The sequence below is a fragment of the Orbicella franksi genome, chromosome 7 (genome assembly GCF_964199315.1).
Source record: "Orbicella franksi chromosome 7, jaOrbFran1.1, whole genome shotgun sequence".
NCBI classification, from domain to species: domain Eukaryota; kingdom Metazoa; phylum Cnidaria; class Anthozoa; order Scleractinia; family Merulinidae; genus Orbicella; species Orbicella franksi.
Window position 1 is genome coordinate 9,403,192 of NC_138151.1, and position 15,660 is coordinate 9,418,851.

The window sequence follows — 15,660 nt, forward strand, 5'->3', positions numbered from 1 at the left end:
ACTCTGATTTGCAGCAACTCCCAGGTGCCCAGCAAATCTCTCCACAGATTCGCGAGATGTGTTTTAGTTTGGTTGTGATCATTTGAAAACCAGCCGTCAAAATACCACGTGAATTTTATAGGTGATGTTTTACGTAAAATATATTTTTAACGATTGCCTGTACAGTTTTTTGAGTTTCTGATCCAAGAAAAAAAGTCCTCTTTTTCCTTTATGGGTAATTATTGCAATCAGGAGCTCCGGTTTTAGGCTTGGTTAAATCTATCTATTAGTTGTTTTAACTGAACTATTTAAACATAGTATTCGGTATGGTGATGGGCTTCTGCGCTCGAACATTTGAACCTCCACTTTGTCCTTTTGTACTGTTTTTATGTCTTATTGAAATATTTAAGTGATTCAATTTTCAAAAGAACGGACTTATATTTACCTTCCCAATTAAACTTTTGAAGGCCAGCTTTCTTTGACCCGCAACATTAAAAAGAACAGTGTCTAACTTCATTATAATTTAGAGTCAATGTGAGCAAATCTCCCTGTATCCTTCCCATGTGATGTCGTCTATCTCACCAATGACACAGTTAACCAGTGATGTCAGAGAAATGCCCTCCCCTCTGGGCACATCAGTCAAATGCCCAGGGTACGCCCGGGGATGTTGATGAGTCTATTTATGCTGTATTTGCATTTACATAAGACAAAATCTCATTCTCATTTTTAAGCCTTTCATAGCGTCACTTCATCTTTGCCAAACTGAAAATTCCTCGCTATCTAAATCAAAATGTTCCTGCAGTATGACTTTTTGATGCAGCGGCAACACGGACGGTCATTCTTCAGTAACTACGGCGGCCAGATTGGTGAGCTGAGAGTAAATTTTTCCTTTCCATTTCACTGGTATTATGAATGCTCTACGTCCTTTGTTGTTTGCCAAAAGTGTTTTCTACTTTTCCAAAGCTCCAAACACGCGACTGCAAACACGAGAGATGTCTTATAACTTTTGAGACTTTCATTGTAAGCCGCAAAGACAGCCATTTTATTTAGCAGCGATAGGGCAAATGGCAGATTTTTCCATCCCTCCGAAAAGACTTAAACTGTACACGCAAGCATTGTTCACTGGTCAGCGCGATTCACTTTACGGACCAAACAAGGCTGCGAACAAACGAACATGTCTGAGTAAAGTTCCAGCAAGGAAACCAAAGTACACTAATAAAACGTTCTAAAATCATTAGATATCTAAAAGTCTCATGATTTTAATGAAAATTACTTTATTTCACCGTTTATACGCGATTGTTGCCGTTTTCAGCTAGCCAAATCTAACTATTTTATTTATTTACTTATTTAATTTTGCGTCTGTGTATACATACGTGTGTAATATATGTTACAGTCATAACAAAATACTCCTATGAGGGGAGAATTTGCCGATATTCGCAACTATAAAAAAGCCAACATTTAACAGTTAAGTGCAAGTCCAGTAACCACGGTAACCAGCTGTCTATCTCTATTATCGTACAACGCCTTGTAGTGAGAACTACCTAAAGTTGTAAGTAGTTAATATTTACGAGCAGAATAACTGACTACCTGTAATGGAATAGCCTAGAACAACAATGAGCTCATTGGCAGCCAATAGCAGTTAGGATTACTATACGAAATATTCGGTACTGATCCCCGCCGCCAGAGACTTTTCCCAGGTTTTTACAGAAGTGCTTTCCCAGGCCGAAAACCTATTATCACTCTTCCACAAAAGAATCCTGCTTCACAAAACGAAAAACGAGGACGCTCATAAGTTACGGGCACAAAAAAACGAAAAATTGAAAGGTTATCAAAACTGTGAAAGGTTATCAAACTATTTGGGGGTACTTGTAATGCTCTGTTAGATTTTTCACGGGTTCTGACGCAAGTGCTCATGGGATAGCCCCCCAGCTGAAACACCGACGAGCTGATAAAAAGGAAAATATCACTGTACACTAAATGAGTCTGTTATAATTGCGAGCGTAAATTCATTTTCTAAGTCTGTCAATGTCTTCAGCATGATTGCTGATAACAAAGATAGTGATAATTGCCCAGTGAAGTCACAGGGTTTACAATGCAAGACTACGATTTAACTGGCAGGCTGAAAGAAAATCACTTCTTTAGCTTTTCTTTTTGTTCTTGAGTTCTCTCTCCTTCCGGTGCCTCAGCAAGATGCCCAGAGATGGAAAGCCAAGAACAGCAGTTTGAAACATCCATTTGAAACTTGTCGCACGTGAAAACATCATCCTCCTACAACCAAAATACAATACGTGTGAACTGGAAAATTCCGCAAAATTGAACATAAGATTCAAAATCCAATTATTCAGGTCACATTCAAGCCTTCGTTAAAGAGGTTCCCTGAAAGGTATTTTTACATGGAGTAATTCGTATCAGTAGAGATCAATGTTATCTCAGTGATTCAATATTCCCTGGATTTGATACGACTTGTTCGTTGAACAACAGATACCAGATGAAATTTCCACCACAAAACTTTCAACAACTCAAACATGTCCCAACAAATTTCCACGGAGGTTCTGGAATACGAAATATAATATGTACAAGTTTCTTACGGTAACGGCCTTTTATAGTTCAGGTTCTGACTCTCCTCACCCCATCCCCTCATCAGGACCAGAATATTCAATACCTTTTATACTGATGGAAATGGTCATGAAGTATGAAGATGAGGGGTTTCAATTCAACTCTGATCGTCACAAGTTCAAAATAATGTACAGCAACTGTGGACATGCAGCTGAGGGAAGTTGTCAGAAGTTTACAAAATTGACATGATATGAGATGACATAGCCATTTTTCTTGGACAATGCTGTCCAAGGCAGAAAAGCGTAATGAGTTTAACCAGAAGTATATCACCAAGAACTAGGTGATATGCCTCTGGTTTAACCCTATATGAGGTACCAACCCATGGGACAAGGTCGGACCACAACACCGGGAACTCCCTGCCCTACTCTCTGCGATAAGTGTGTCGGTTCTTCAACGTCCCCTGCTAACCATGCAACACTGAAGATGCAGAAGACGGGGCATACGGTTTTATAGTCCTTATCAGAGAACACTGAATGTCTAACCACTTGCAGATGTCATTGAAAAGGTAGTCCAGTTTCCTCAGTTATTTTATGACAGTGGCGGATCCAGACTTTGAGCTAAAGGGGGGGGGGGGGGGGGTCAGTTTTGTTTCACTTGCCCTGCCGGCTTTTCTTCCTTCAGTCATTTCTTCTTTTTTTCATCCAAAATAAGGGGGGACCCAGGCCCCCCAGGCCCCTCCCCTAGATCCCCCACTTTATGACCCTGAGCATAGGTCCAGTTTGGGGCTCGAACCAGCGGTCTCCCGCACAGCAGTCTGGTGCTCTGTCAACTGAGCTAACCAGGCGCCGGTTAATTCAATTGACCTCAACTCAAGATTGTTGAACACACTCACAGGAACAAGTGCAAATGAATTTCACAAATGTACTAATCAACACGATGAGCAACTACAACCTTTTTAAAGACAAACTTACTCTCATTAAGTAACATTTGGCATGTGTTATATGTGTTCTTAGTTCTAACAACTCTAGAAGAATTTATAAAACAATTAAATGCTATTATTTATAATTTTTTATAGAAAGGGACAGATAAAATAGCTAGAATGGCAGCTGTATATGACCCGAAATATGGAGGCTTGGACTTAATAGATCTTGAAATGTATGTTAAGTCGTCAAGATTAGCTTGGCTTAGTAAAATTTTTTTAGAAGACTTGTCCCCATGGAAAGCTTATATTAATTATTTGCTTGAGGATTTTGGCGGGGTTTTTCTATTTAGTTGTAATTACAATGTCAAAGACTGTAAAATTAATTCCACTTTTTACAGAGAACTTCTCCAATGGTGGGCTGACTTAAGAATTGCCTTTTCAACAAAGCCATCTATATCTTATAATATAATTTGGAACAACAAAGATATTAAGATAGATAAGAAAACAATATATTATTCAAATTATATTAAAGCAGGTGTTAGCTCTTTTTAACCGAGCAGGAGGTCTGTATGGGAGAATCTTGACTGAGGTCGGGAGTATAGACCAAATGCAGTGAGGTCTGTACACATGACCGAGGTCAAGGTTCTCACATACAGATCGATTAAGCTCGGTTAATAAGATGTTTATTATATGGCAAGCAAGAGAAAATTAATTCGTTTAATGTAACTGGTTTGTACTAGCTGACATTTTGCTTGTGAACAACGATGAGCTGAACTTAATTCTGCCAAACTCGTACTCTTTACTTTTTTTCCTCATCAGGCTTCACACTTCCATAATATGGATATTTTCTGGAACTAATATTTTGGAAGAAAATAGTCAATATTTTTTTTATTTAGTTTGCAACTTTTTCACGGCAAAATGTAATCGGTCGAGATGCCAGTCTAGATGGGAAAATCTAGACCGTGGTCAATATCGATCTCAGCCAATCAAATTCATGAATTCAGTAGTTCCCAGTCCTTGTGAGACACAGCCATATAATAATTCTGCTTATTAATCACTTGCAATTCAATAAGAATAATATAGAATCTTATAATAGTGCTAAAAGTAAAGGTTTGAAGCATACAAATTTTTTAGTCTGGCAGGAGTTTGCACTGCTGTTCATGCCCACCTGAAGGATTTGGATGTGACCAAAAGTGAACTAGAAAGCTCTTTGGAATTTCACTGTGGGGAGAAAAAATTTAATCCTACTGTATGTAAAAATAAACACTTATATGAATTGCTTGTTTTGGGTAAGGCAAGAGTCTCAAGGGGCTTTGCTTAACTGAAAGAGGACTTTGGTTTCGCAGATTCAGCTGTTACTAAAGCACTCATAAAAGTGAAGACTGTCTCATCTGAAATGTTTACCAGAAGTTTCCAATTCAAATCTTAAATAATATCACTTTCACTAATTCTAGTCTAGCCAAAATAGGTTATGTTCAAGACAATTCTTGCACATTTTGTTAAGTTAGGTCAGAAACTGTTAATCATCTATTTTTATGAATGTTCTCATACTAAGCAGTTTTGGAAAAATTTCAAAAATTTTTGGTTTGCACTTTCTGGTAAACATGTTGAATTGCAGGATGTTTTGATAGGCAAATTAGGCAAAGTAAGTGAATTACTAAATTACTTTATAATTATTGCAAAATGGAATATCAGGACGAGCCATAAACAAAGTCTCAGCCCAAATATTACTGTTTTAAAGAAATGATTAACATGAAATGTAAGACTGAAAAGTACATAGCCTTAAAAAACAACTCTCAAAGGAAATTTCAGGCCAGATGGAAATTATTCATTTATAGTAAATTATAATCTGTTATGCTATAGTTCAAATAATTATATTATTATCAAAGTTTGTACCCAATGTAATTATGTTATTGACCCTTAATAATAGTGCTGTACATACTTTGTAGTTAATAATGGAAATAAAAATGTGGGGAAAAAAAGTAACATTTGGCATAATGTGAAGAACAGTTCAGACTTTAAGGACCAAATTATACTTGCTTATTCTGTAAGCAAAGCCAGCTTCCAGGATATGGACCATCAGTGTAAATCTAAAACTAGACAGAAAGAGACACAGTGATTGAGTTTAATGTAAACTTATTCACTTGTCATACTTGTACCACACTCAACGTAACTGTACATGCAATGGTATGTTTGGCATACTATAGCATAGCTAGGATTCTATGATGAAGGTCCAATGCCACACTTGTTTAGGAGTTCTATGATTTTTCTTTTGTTTTTTTAGTATGTGTATGGCACAGCATTGAATAGACTGCAAGTAGCCTCTTTTTTTGCTCGAAAATCTGTAGGGAAGAACGCAAGGAAGAACCCAACACAAGCGAGCAGTCATGAGCATGCAAGCGATAAGCGAAGCCACAAGCTGCAAGTAGTGTGGGCATCGCCTTGCCTTGCCGCTCACCACTCAAAAGTCATGCTTGCATACTCACTTGTTTTGCATTCTTCCCCAATGATTTTCAAGGAAAAGAGAGGCTGCTCGCAGTCTAAGCATTACCGGTATAAATATGGAGGTTGGCTTTCAGAGAAAGGATGCCTATTCAGGCTGTGTGTTTGTTTTATTTATCTCGCATTAAATTATTTTCTGGAGTGAAATGACGATCAGTTAGATGTTTGCAACTACATGTAGTTTGTGGGATTGTCAAAATTAATGGTCATGTATTAGTGATTAGCTGGCAACTATGTCTATGTTAATAAAGGAATACCATATTCAAGAGTGGTGTCTAACTTATAACTGAAACTTTGAACTTCATCAACAAAACTGTGTTAATTTTTTTTTTTTTCATTTTTTTTTTAATTAATTGCTACTTACACTGCTTACAATACAATATTAATGTAGTTACTTACACTACTTACAAAAAACTTATTACTTACGCCACTTACGATACTAACACTTACTCTATATAATACGCATACTCACGCTACTAACAATACTAATACTTACACTGCTTACAATACAGCATAATTAGATTACTTGCCCTACTTACAATTCTAGCACGGTAAGATCATACCAGTTTACTCCTGTCACTAATGTACATTCCGAGTTCCAAATTACAGAAAATATGCATGGTACGTATGCGCCTTGTTTCTTTTCCTTTCATTTTTATTTTCGTTTTCAGGAGACTAGGGTCAAGTTGTCAAGAGATTACAAAAGAGGCAACAGAGGCTCCCACTTTTTTAAAACGATTGTAGTTGTAATAATAATAATAATAATTGAATATTTCCTCAGGATAACCTTTCAGGACAAAGTACTGTTATCAATGGGGTCCTGCTAAGAATTAAAAACTAATAAACAAGAATTATTAAGATATATAAAATAAGATACATATTAAAAACCGTTAAAAATACAATAGAAATTACAAGTAATAATTGTCTAAGGCTTTCCTAAATAAAACTCTTTTTTTTCCATTTCATAGATATGTTTTAAATACAGTAAGAAATCATTTAGTTTTGGAGAACATTTTTGTTAAATTTACCTTGGATGGCACATTTCATTAATCATGTGCCATTATCATTATATACATTGTATTGCAACTAACTGTAATATTAACCTCTTACTAACTGAGTGTGAGGGCCATACTGGGGACTGTTGGCCTAATGCTGTGGCAGTACCGATCGAGCACAGCAAGGTCCATACAAAAATGTCTGAAGGCCAATAGTCAGGACTCAGTAAGGCTTGAGCAAGTTAGGTTAGTAAGTGGTTTATTGTACCTTATGGCGCACAGGCAAGTTACAAATTCTGAATTTGTTGGCTTTCAGAAACAAAAAAAAACATGGCTTGTGACTGAAATGGTTTGTGTATGGCAAAATCCCAACCAAAAAAGAACCATTTATCTCAAGACAGTATAACAATGCACAATGTGTATAGTATTATGCTGTAATAGTCTTTTTTTGTTGTTGCCTGTTTTTTTTCCCTCCTTTGTCAAATAGTAGTCGACATCAACATTTTTGACCATTTTGACCATTTTTCCTGGGAGTGGGAATCATTGGTTTAGTTGTCAACAACTAACAGAACTGCAATGTCAGTGGACAGTGTTTTGAGCATGCATATTTTATTTTGAGCCTGCATGGCGAATGTTAGTTCCCAAGGTCTTGCTGACCTGATGACTATACAGTGACAACTAGCATTCAATGCAAGGAATGCTAGCATTGGACACCATTAGTTGTCGATAATATTTAGTTGTCTATAACAAATAGTATTCAACAACCAAATATCTAGTCTGTGGAGGACCTAAATGTTGTGACCTAGTCACAATTAAATTAGCAATTGAATTTTTTAATTTTATTTTATTATAAGCTTAACATGAACAGGGCACTTTTATTGAGGGAAATGGAAGGAGACGGCTAAATTTAAAATCAAATCATTACAGTCCACAGTATACATGTGGACCGTACTTGTAGGATCATGTGTACTAAAGGCATCCACGGTCGAGTGTTGATCAATACCCTCGACCAATACTCTCAATCAACACTTGATTTACACTACATCGATACTTGATTGACACAGTCCATCAACATCTCAGTCGACAGTTGGTTGAGAGTTGACTAACTTTTGATTGATGTACGAGTCTGTCGACTCTCGGCCGACTATCGACCAACTGTTGATCAAGTGTGTTCAAGATGTTGATCAAGGGTATTGATCTAGAGTATTGATCAACACTCAACCGTGGATGCCTTTGGTACAGATGATTCCAGACGTGTACATCACACTCACCCAAGTCTCAGTTCTTTTAAATGATTGCTTGCCAAATATGACACAAACTGTCCAAAGGGTCCCAGGACATGCAAAGGTATAGCATCTATATCGTAGCAAACAAACTGCAAGATAATTTACATGAAAATGACGTGAGTGAGTTCTTGAATAGCATCTGCAGTTCATAAACAGCCATTAACGTCCCCCCACCCCCCAACAAAAAAGAAAGTTATATGAAAAGTTAGTCAAACAAAGTGTGCACGTCTTACATTGTAAACTCGAGCCTCGAGGGAGTCAAATGGAATCAGTGGAATTACTATGAATAAAGAGTAATTTTGTCTTAAATGAAGTATCCACTTTTACATTTTTATTCAAGACAGGCTAAACACACAGCCTGTTCAATTGATATTCCATGATAACAATATTACCAGCAACATTATGCACTGATCCCTCATGAGGTGTGCAGGCCGCGACAAGCTAACAAGTTCCTACAAGTTCGATCAACGACCTTGAACATCTTTGACACTTACCCAGTAAAAAATCAATAGAATTACTATGGCAATTGAGAGTGGTAATGAAGCGAATTGAAAGAAATCTCCATCATCCGTAGCTGCATCATCTTTTAAATCGTCTTTCTTTCGGGACGGCGGAACGCGAGGAGGAGCCATCTTGGATTCCAGCGGTAGCTCTCAATCCAAGGACGTTACATGACCTGTTACATGACCATGTTCTGAAAACGAGAGAGAAGAAATGGCCGACATCGATTAGAGTTTTTCTCGACTCGGTAGAGTGCTGTAAATGTATCTAACATGGTGATCATCGGTCGGATTTTAGTCTTCTTTGGTTTGGCTGCTATATTACACGCCGGATATTCAGCAGTTCAATGTAAGTATACGATTCACTTGCGCTGGGCTACATATAAAGTTAAGACTTGAAAAATGCTAACGAATGTAAAACTGCATTTCGGTTACAAGGTGATTCCTTTTAAACTAAGAATTCTTTGTAAAATTCTCCTTTTATTTATTATGTAACGGTCCTCTCAGATATCAGCTCGTAAAGCTTGCTATTGATAATTTAATGTCACCAGCACTTGGTATATAAAACACGTGCTTTAGCTGACGATAATGATTAAAATGTTGGTTTTTGTATTTTGGGGAACAGGGGAAGGAAAAATTTCATAACTAAACATGTACTATATCATCCTGCAGCAAAGATGAGCAAAAATAATTATATATATTTTCATGCACCTCTACTTTGTAAAATTATGAACTGCAATCTTTAGCATGCTACATTAAAGAAATATATGAAACATGTTCCGTGTTTCCATCCAGTTGTAGAAACAAGTGCTGTGGGTACACGAGCGGAAAGTGTTTCCACAAGTGTTTTTATAATTCGATGGAAATACAGAGGTGTGTCTATTTCTTTTAGAAAATCCTGTGTTGAAAATAAGCAGAAAACAACTTGTTCACCTTGATCATTAAAATGTAAATTCTCTTTACTCATTCCATCATAATGTCAAGGCTCTTGCTGGTTCTAGTTAATCAGTGCACATATTTTCTCAGGGTTATTCTCTAAATGCATGTAGCTGATGGCAAACACTGGTTTGATGATAAGCATGATCAGATCACGGGCATGACAGGCAGGGTATAAGAAAAGAAAGCAAAAGAAGAAAACTGTTAAAATATCACATTAATGACATCAATTGCAAAGTTAACTGTAGGATTTCTGTTACGTTGTAAATAAATGGTGCCAATGAGGAATTGTAATGGGCCAGTAGATAATGCAGAGCTCAAAAAAAGTGCCATCAGGTCGTCCAGGGCAAGTAGATTTGCCTGATGGGCAAGTAACTTTTTTTATTCTCACTTGCCAAATGGGCAAGAAATCAGAAAAGTTGTCTCCCAGCTAAAGTAATGTCAAGTTTTTTTTTGAGCTCTGTAAGGAACTTGTCAAATCAAGGCTTGTCAAGGCTTCCCAGTGATTTGTCCAGATAATTAAGATTTTGACCCGAGATTTCTCTTCTCTCTGGAACACTTTGAGGGTATAATTTGTTTACACATACATGTACTTGTGTATTTACTGTTGTTGCCAACAATTTGTTTGCTTATGTAAAGGTCGGACTTACTACAAGCTGCTAGAAGAAGAATTTCCTGGTCTTCCTCCTGATGTAAGTTGATGTTGAAAACTAATAATACATTGTATATCTTTAGGCCATAAACAATCAGCACTCTTAAAATGGGCACCAGTGTAATGTGGACACTTCCCTTAGAACCATAGGGTTGTCACTTTAATAAGGTGGCCACTCCGTTAATGTGGACACTTCTCTGAGGTTGACGTGGCTCTTTTGCTGACTGTGGCTGAATTTGACACTTGTTTTGCTGCAATTTAACTGTAGATAACTCTCTTCTAAAGCAGACAGCTTGTGAACCACTCCTGATTGGGTCCATCTTACTTAGGGAAAGATTAAATGTTTTTAAAATTTTGATCACATGGTGCATACTCCAATATTTATACATGTACAGTGTAGTTGTATCATTACACTCTGATAAAACTAACTTTCACATCCTTTAATCCTTAATGCTCAAGTTTTACAAACCTACGCTAACCCTAACTTGTCCATAGGCTATACTGCAACCCTACCTGTACATCCAGCTAGTCTGTTTGCACTAACTTAGGGTCTATGTAAAACAGAAAATGTATGAGTTCAACACAGTATCTGCATCATCTTTGTAGGTGTGTATTCAGTGCATCATAGGATTGTTAATAGGATGCTTCGGTGTGGCTAGAATGGCTGGTGAATTTAAAGAAATCCGAGCTGCAGCAGAAATGGCAAACAAGTAAGTATGGATATTGTGTTTAATTAATAGTTTGATCTTTTGGGTTGGTGATAGTTCTGTAAAGAACAATATAGTAAAAAGACCTGTTTAAATTTAAATTTAAATCATTCATCTGAACTAACTTATTGCATATGTGATGTGAAGTTCCAGAGAATATCCATTCCTCCACCAAGAATAGCTTTTTTGGTTTGTACTCCTCCTCCCCCTTGGAATTTCCAGCTTAACTTCACACTCTCTCTTTAGCTATTGAGACCCCCCATCTCTTGGAATTTCTAATGACCATCCTTGACATGGGTATAGATATTTTCTGGACCCACACAATAAGATTTCTTTTTTATAGAACTTATGCAATACACATATAACTTGCGCTATGTATGTTGTTCTTTAAAGGAGCTGGGAATCCCTTGGCAACCGACCATCTTTCTACACTTATAGTCACAGGGGAAAGATGTTATTTATGAACAACGAAGTGTCCTGACTTTTTTCATCATGGCTGGCCAGCAAAGACTCTCGACTGTTAAAATGTGGAATACAACGATATTGAATATTGAAGACCATGTGAAATATTATTTGATCAAATTGCAGCAACAACTAACCTGGGCCTCTTGTCTCTGTTAGAGACTGAACATCTAAGTTTTGTTCTTAAAGGAGCTACATCACATAAATTTTCAAGTTTGTCATTTGTGATCCATGGTAATCTTCTCCAACCTTAACCATCCCTGTTCCTTTATGGTTTATTATTATCTTTTTGGTGTTTTTCCATCTTGGTACTTAAACTACTACTGACAGCATATTTCCAGGTTGCCTTCAGTTTAAATGTTATTTTCTACAACTGACCAAATTACTGAGCTCCTTTAAGCTGATACCCCAGGAGGCCAGTGAAGAGGGAAGGGCTGGGGGTAATCTGATGGAAAATTGTTAGTCCTAAAAGATACCAGGATCTTTTAGCTCATTTGTACTTTTTAATTAAAACAGCTAACGAGTTATCATAGCTGCCCGTGGGCATTTCAAACTGCACACCATACACACACTGTACATGCCCTTCTAGGTGGTAAATAGACAGATGTATACCAGACCAAACCAGGGTACTCTGCTCCTAAAATCAAGCATAATGCATTTTAGCGTCAACCCCCAAAACAGACTATTATGCTCCTAATTATTCTTGACTGTCGCTATTGTGCTTGTTTCTTTTTTATCCAACCCCCTCCTTCCTGCAAAGCAAACATGATTTTCATCTTATTACTAACACAAATGTGCATACAACTTATATAATAATCAAATTGAGACAGCACCCACACAAAAGATTGCAACATTTCAGCACAAAAATCAGTAATACACTGTAAACAATTGACCTTAAGGATGAAAAGTAAAGTGAAGTTGGAAAGTTACTAGTGGAGCTCCAGGTGAAAAGTTAAGTGTAAACATTTCTTGTAAAAAAATGGTTTTCCCTGCTTTTGTTTTGTAACGTTTGAGATTGCCCAAACTCAGAACAGAAGGCCAAAGAACATAAACAGAAAACCTCACTATGAAGTTACGAAACTCAAATCAAAATTCTCGCTTATCTTGGGTTAGCTTAATCGGGCTTTGAGCAACCTGGCCTAGCAGCTGCGCCTTTAGGCGTGGCTAAATCTAGGGTTCTATTATGCCAGCATTATGCTTGATGCTCCACCTGTACTACTTTGCTTGGAATAATGCCAGCATGAGTCAACCCCTAAAAACAGGGACAATGATTTCAACCATGTCATTGGCAAATAGGGTGCCCCTTGCCTATTTTGAGGGGGAGGGGGTAGGAATGATAACTTAATTCAGATTTTGCTTTTGTTAGATTTTTAGTCTAAAATGGAGTGTGTCAATGCTTAGAAGAGTGGATTGCAATCGAAACCTCTCGTCGGTTTTCTTTTTCTGCAGTACCTTTTTCCTTCTCTGTTACTCCCTGTTTGTGATAACAGATTCGAGTTTTTGAAAACGTATACAATAGTTCTCGCATTACTGCCTCTCAACATAAACATTGCACTGTTCAACTCTGGTTTTCATTGCTGCGGGGTGAGCGAGCAGCAATTACAATCAGAATCTATAGGAAATCTATGCAAAATCGAGATTTTGCCGGAATGCACTGTGTGGCGACCAGAACGCATTGCGCACTGGTGGTGCCTCGCTTTGAGGTAAAAGGGCAAACTGTCATCGGCCCCTCGAAATTCAAGACGTTCAGGACCATTGTCCCTGATGGCAACTAGACTTTCAGAAAAGTCATTCGTCTTGGTTATTCAGTACTCGCCGGACCTCTCGCGACTTCGTCGCCTAAAACGTCGACGCTCGCTTCGCTCGCTTAGGCCTAGGGCAAACGTCAAATCCAAGTCGCGTCGACTAAATTAAAAGAGTCGACTTAATTCCAGCGTGGTAGCAAACGTCGAACCTGGGTCGATCCTATTTCACAAGTTGCACTTCATTAAAACACGGGAATAAGCACGTGTCCCCGTGCTATTCACTTGATGTGCGACTAGTTACTGCTAGGACTTGCCAGCGAAATGCCGATACCCTTCTCTTCAGACAACGGTAGACCCCGCGCGGCTCTATTTAGGTCCCTGCCACAAGCCTCGCAGTATGCAACGCTTTTATAAAAGCGTTACCAACTGTCTATCCCATAACGTCCTCGTTTTCTTTAAACACTGAGCATTTATTGCAAGTAGGCAATTCGCATCTCAAGCATTTATATTTAGTGTTAATGAAACAGGAACAACACATTTCCTTCACGCTGTGCGATGTCAGCAATGACTTTCGGCATTCTCTTCCGGCATTCTCGTCCCCAGAGGCCGCGCTGCTTTTGGTGCTAACCAAAAGGAGCGTGGCCTCTGGGGGCGAGAATGCGTTCCCGGTCGCGAAATTGTCTTTGTACAGCGCATGCTTGTCAGGGGGGGGGGGGAGGGGGGCGAAATAGCGTTTGGCAGATGGAGGAGTATGTATTTTTGTCACGTTTACCCAGTCCACATTTGAATCAATTATTTTGTAATTTGCATGATTTATGAATTGGATTCAGCGCGGGTTTAGAGCGGCGTTTGCTGAAACGCCAAACCACTGGCGCGTTATCCGACTTGGCAAGTCGAACCTATGCTAGAGTCGAACCAGTTAAGTTGAGTCGAATTTAATTGTAGCAAATGTCGCACCATTCATGCGCCTATTTCAAAATTAATAGGTTCGACGAATTAGATTCGACTAAGATTCGACGTTTGCCCTAGGCCTCAGCTATTCTGCCCTGAAACTCATGGCAAAACTAGATGACAACTTGAACCGTGAATGTTAAGACAGCAAAGAGATTGATAAACTCAAGTTCCACCGTAATCAAGTTACACTGTAAGCCTGAAAGTGCGTTTTCCGATAGTTTGGTCGTTTTATGGATACTTATGCAGCAGCTGTCACGTGCTTCTAGCACCTCAAACAATGAATAAATCGTAATATTTTGTGTGTCATGACAGGAGATACATTGATAAACTCCCACAAACCGTTAACAAGTTACACTGTTAGCCTAGAAGTGCGTTTTCTGATGCTTTTATTGCTTCCTACTTGTTCCGTGGGCTGACATGAATGAACTTTATTTAGTCTGAGTAGTTAACTTAAATAACTAATCGTGGACACTCAAATAATCAGATAAAAATAATAATTAAAATAAAAATTGATGAATAAGAGATATAAATTTGTACATTCCTGTAAATTTTTCAAACACTACAAATTGCACTCACCTTATGGGCTCGTGCAATTTAGTTAGCCTTAAAAAAAATTGCTTGAGCTTACTTATTCTACAGTCACTTGAAAAATTGGCAGGTCGGTTTAATCATAGTGCCACACAAAGAAATTCAACAAGCTGGTGAAGATAGTGTAGTATATCTCTACTAGAGTACTGTATACTAGCGTTATTTAAAGGTGTCTTAACTTGCCTAGAACTGCCTTAAATCGCCCACAATCGCCTTACGTCGCTCAAAACGTACGGCGATGCTAGGTCTTGTTATCAAGATGGACGAGGGTTGCCTTGAGAAAAGATCGCATCGGTTAGTTTGCTTCGCTTTATTGCTTTACGTGGCAAACCACTTTGGCATATGGATCGCTTATTTTAATTGTCAACTAATATGAACAAACGTTATTGCAGCCCTACTGAATTATCGAAACAACAACTGTGAATATTTAGTTAAATTGAGGCTGAAAGTTTTCTCCTCAAATATATTTCGTGAGCCTCAGCCGGAGGGTGTACAAAATCTACAAAAATGGCTGCATCGCACGAAGCTGATCTTGTCATGCGCGGTTGAATGCACACGTGACGGCTGCCTTTATTATTTAAACTTGAAGGTCTGGACAACAGTTCCCTGAAGTTTTTATAACCAACGGATTTCCCTAGTTGCTCCACTGCCCCAGACTTTTCGTTTCTTCTGACAAATCGCGCGGCACCATCTCCCGGCTGAACTACGTTCGGTTTTCTCACTCCTAATAGCTCCAGCACAGCCTTCCGAAACTGGCGGTCTTTATAACAGTACAAGATAGGACTCACTAGAGAGTTCAACAGCACAAATGCTTCGCCCAAACGGAGAAACGAATTTGTTTCAATTACTGAGGAAATGTTTCCTACGGTAGCCATT

General features: G+C 38.3%; 2 protein-coding genes across 2 annotated transcripts; one reads left to right on the forward strand and one right to left on the reverse strand.

Annotated features, from left to right (window-relative positions):
• Positions 1-1,265: 1,265 nt before the first annotated feature.
• LOC145493427 (transmembrane protein 254-like) lies at positions 1,266-8,958 on the reverse strand. The gene is made up of 4 exons (XM_081472895.1): positions 8,735-8,958; positions 8,226-8,329; positions 5,494-5,553; positions 1,266-2,247 (listed from the first exon to the last, which is right to left on the reverse strand). Exons 1-4 carry the CDS (start codon positions 8,870-8,872, stop codon positions 2,118-2,120), a joined length of 432 nt encoding a protein of 143 aa, XP_081329021.1. The 5' UTR covers positions 8,873-8,958; the 3' UTR covers positions 1,266-2,117.
• Positions 8,959-8,963: 5 nt separating this feature from the next.
• Positions 8,964-12,404, forward strand: LOC145493428 (ER membrane protein complex subunit 5-like). Its single transcript, XM_081472896.1, has 4 exons — positions 8,964-9,089; positions 10,316-10,368; positions 10,935-11,038; positions 11,429-12,404. Exons 1-4 carry the CDS (start codon positions 9,014-9,016, stop codon positions 11,514-11,516), a joined length of 321 nt encoding a protein of 106 aa, XP_081329022.1. The 5' UTR covers positions 8,964-9,013; the 3' UTR covers positions 11,517-12,404.
• Positions 12,405-15,660: the final 3,256 nt, after the last annotated feature.

Coding starts and splice junctions, on each gene's coding strand:
- LOC145493427 (XM_081472895.1), bottom strand. CDS start 8,872: ATGGCTCCTCCTCGCGTTCCGCCGTCCCGAAAGAAAGACGATTTAAAA. Junction 8,330..8,734: donor TTCTATTGATTTTTTACTGG/GTAAGTGTCAAA, acceptor ATTATCTTGCAG/TTTGTTTGCTACGATATAGA. Junction 2,248..5,493: donor TTTGCTTACAGAATAAGCAA/GTATAATTTGGT, acceptor TTTTGGTTGTAG/GAGGATGATGTTTTCACGTG.
- LOC145493428 (XM_081472896.1), top strand. CDS start 9,014: ATGGTGATCATCGGTCGGATTTTAGTCTTCTTTGGTTTGGCTGCTATA. Junction 10,369..10,934: donor TTCCTGGTCTTCCTCCTGAT/GTAAGTTGATGT, acceptor TCATCTTTGTAG/GTGTGTATTCAGTGCATCAT. Junction 11,039..11,428: donor GCAGCAGAAATGGCAAACAA/GTAAGTATGGAT, acceptor TGTTCTTTAAAG/GAGCTGGGAATCCCTTGGCA.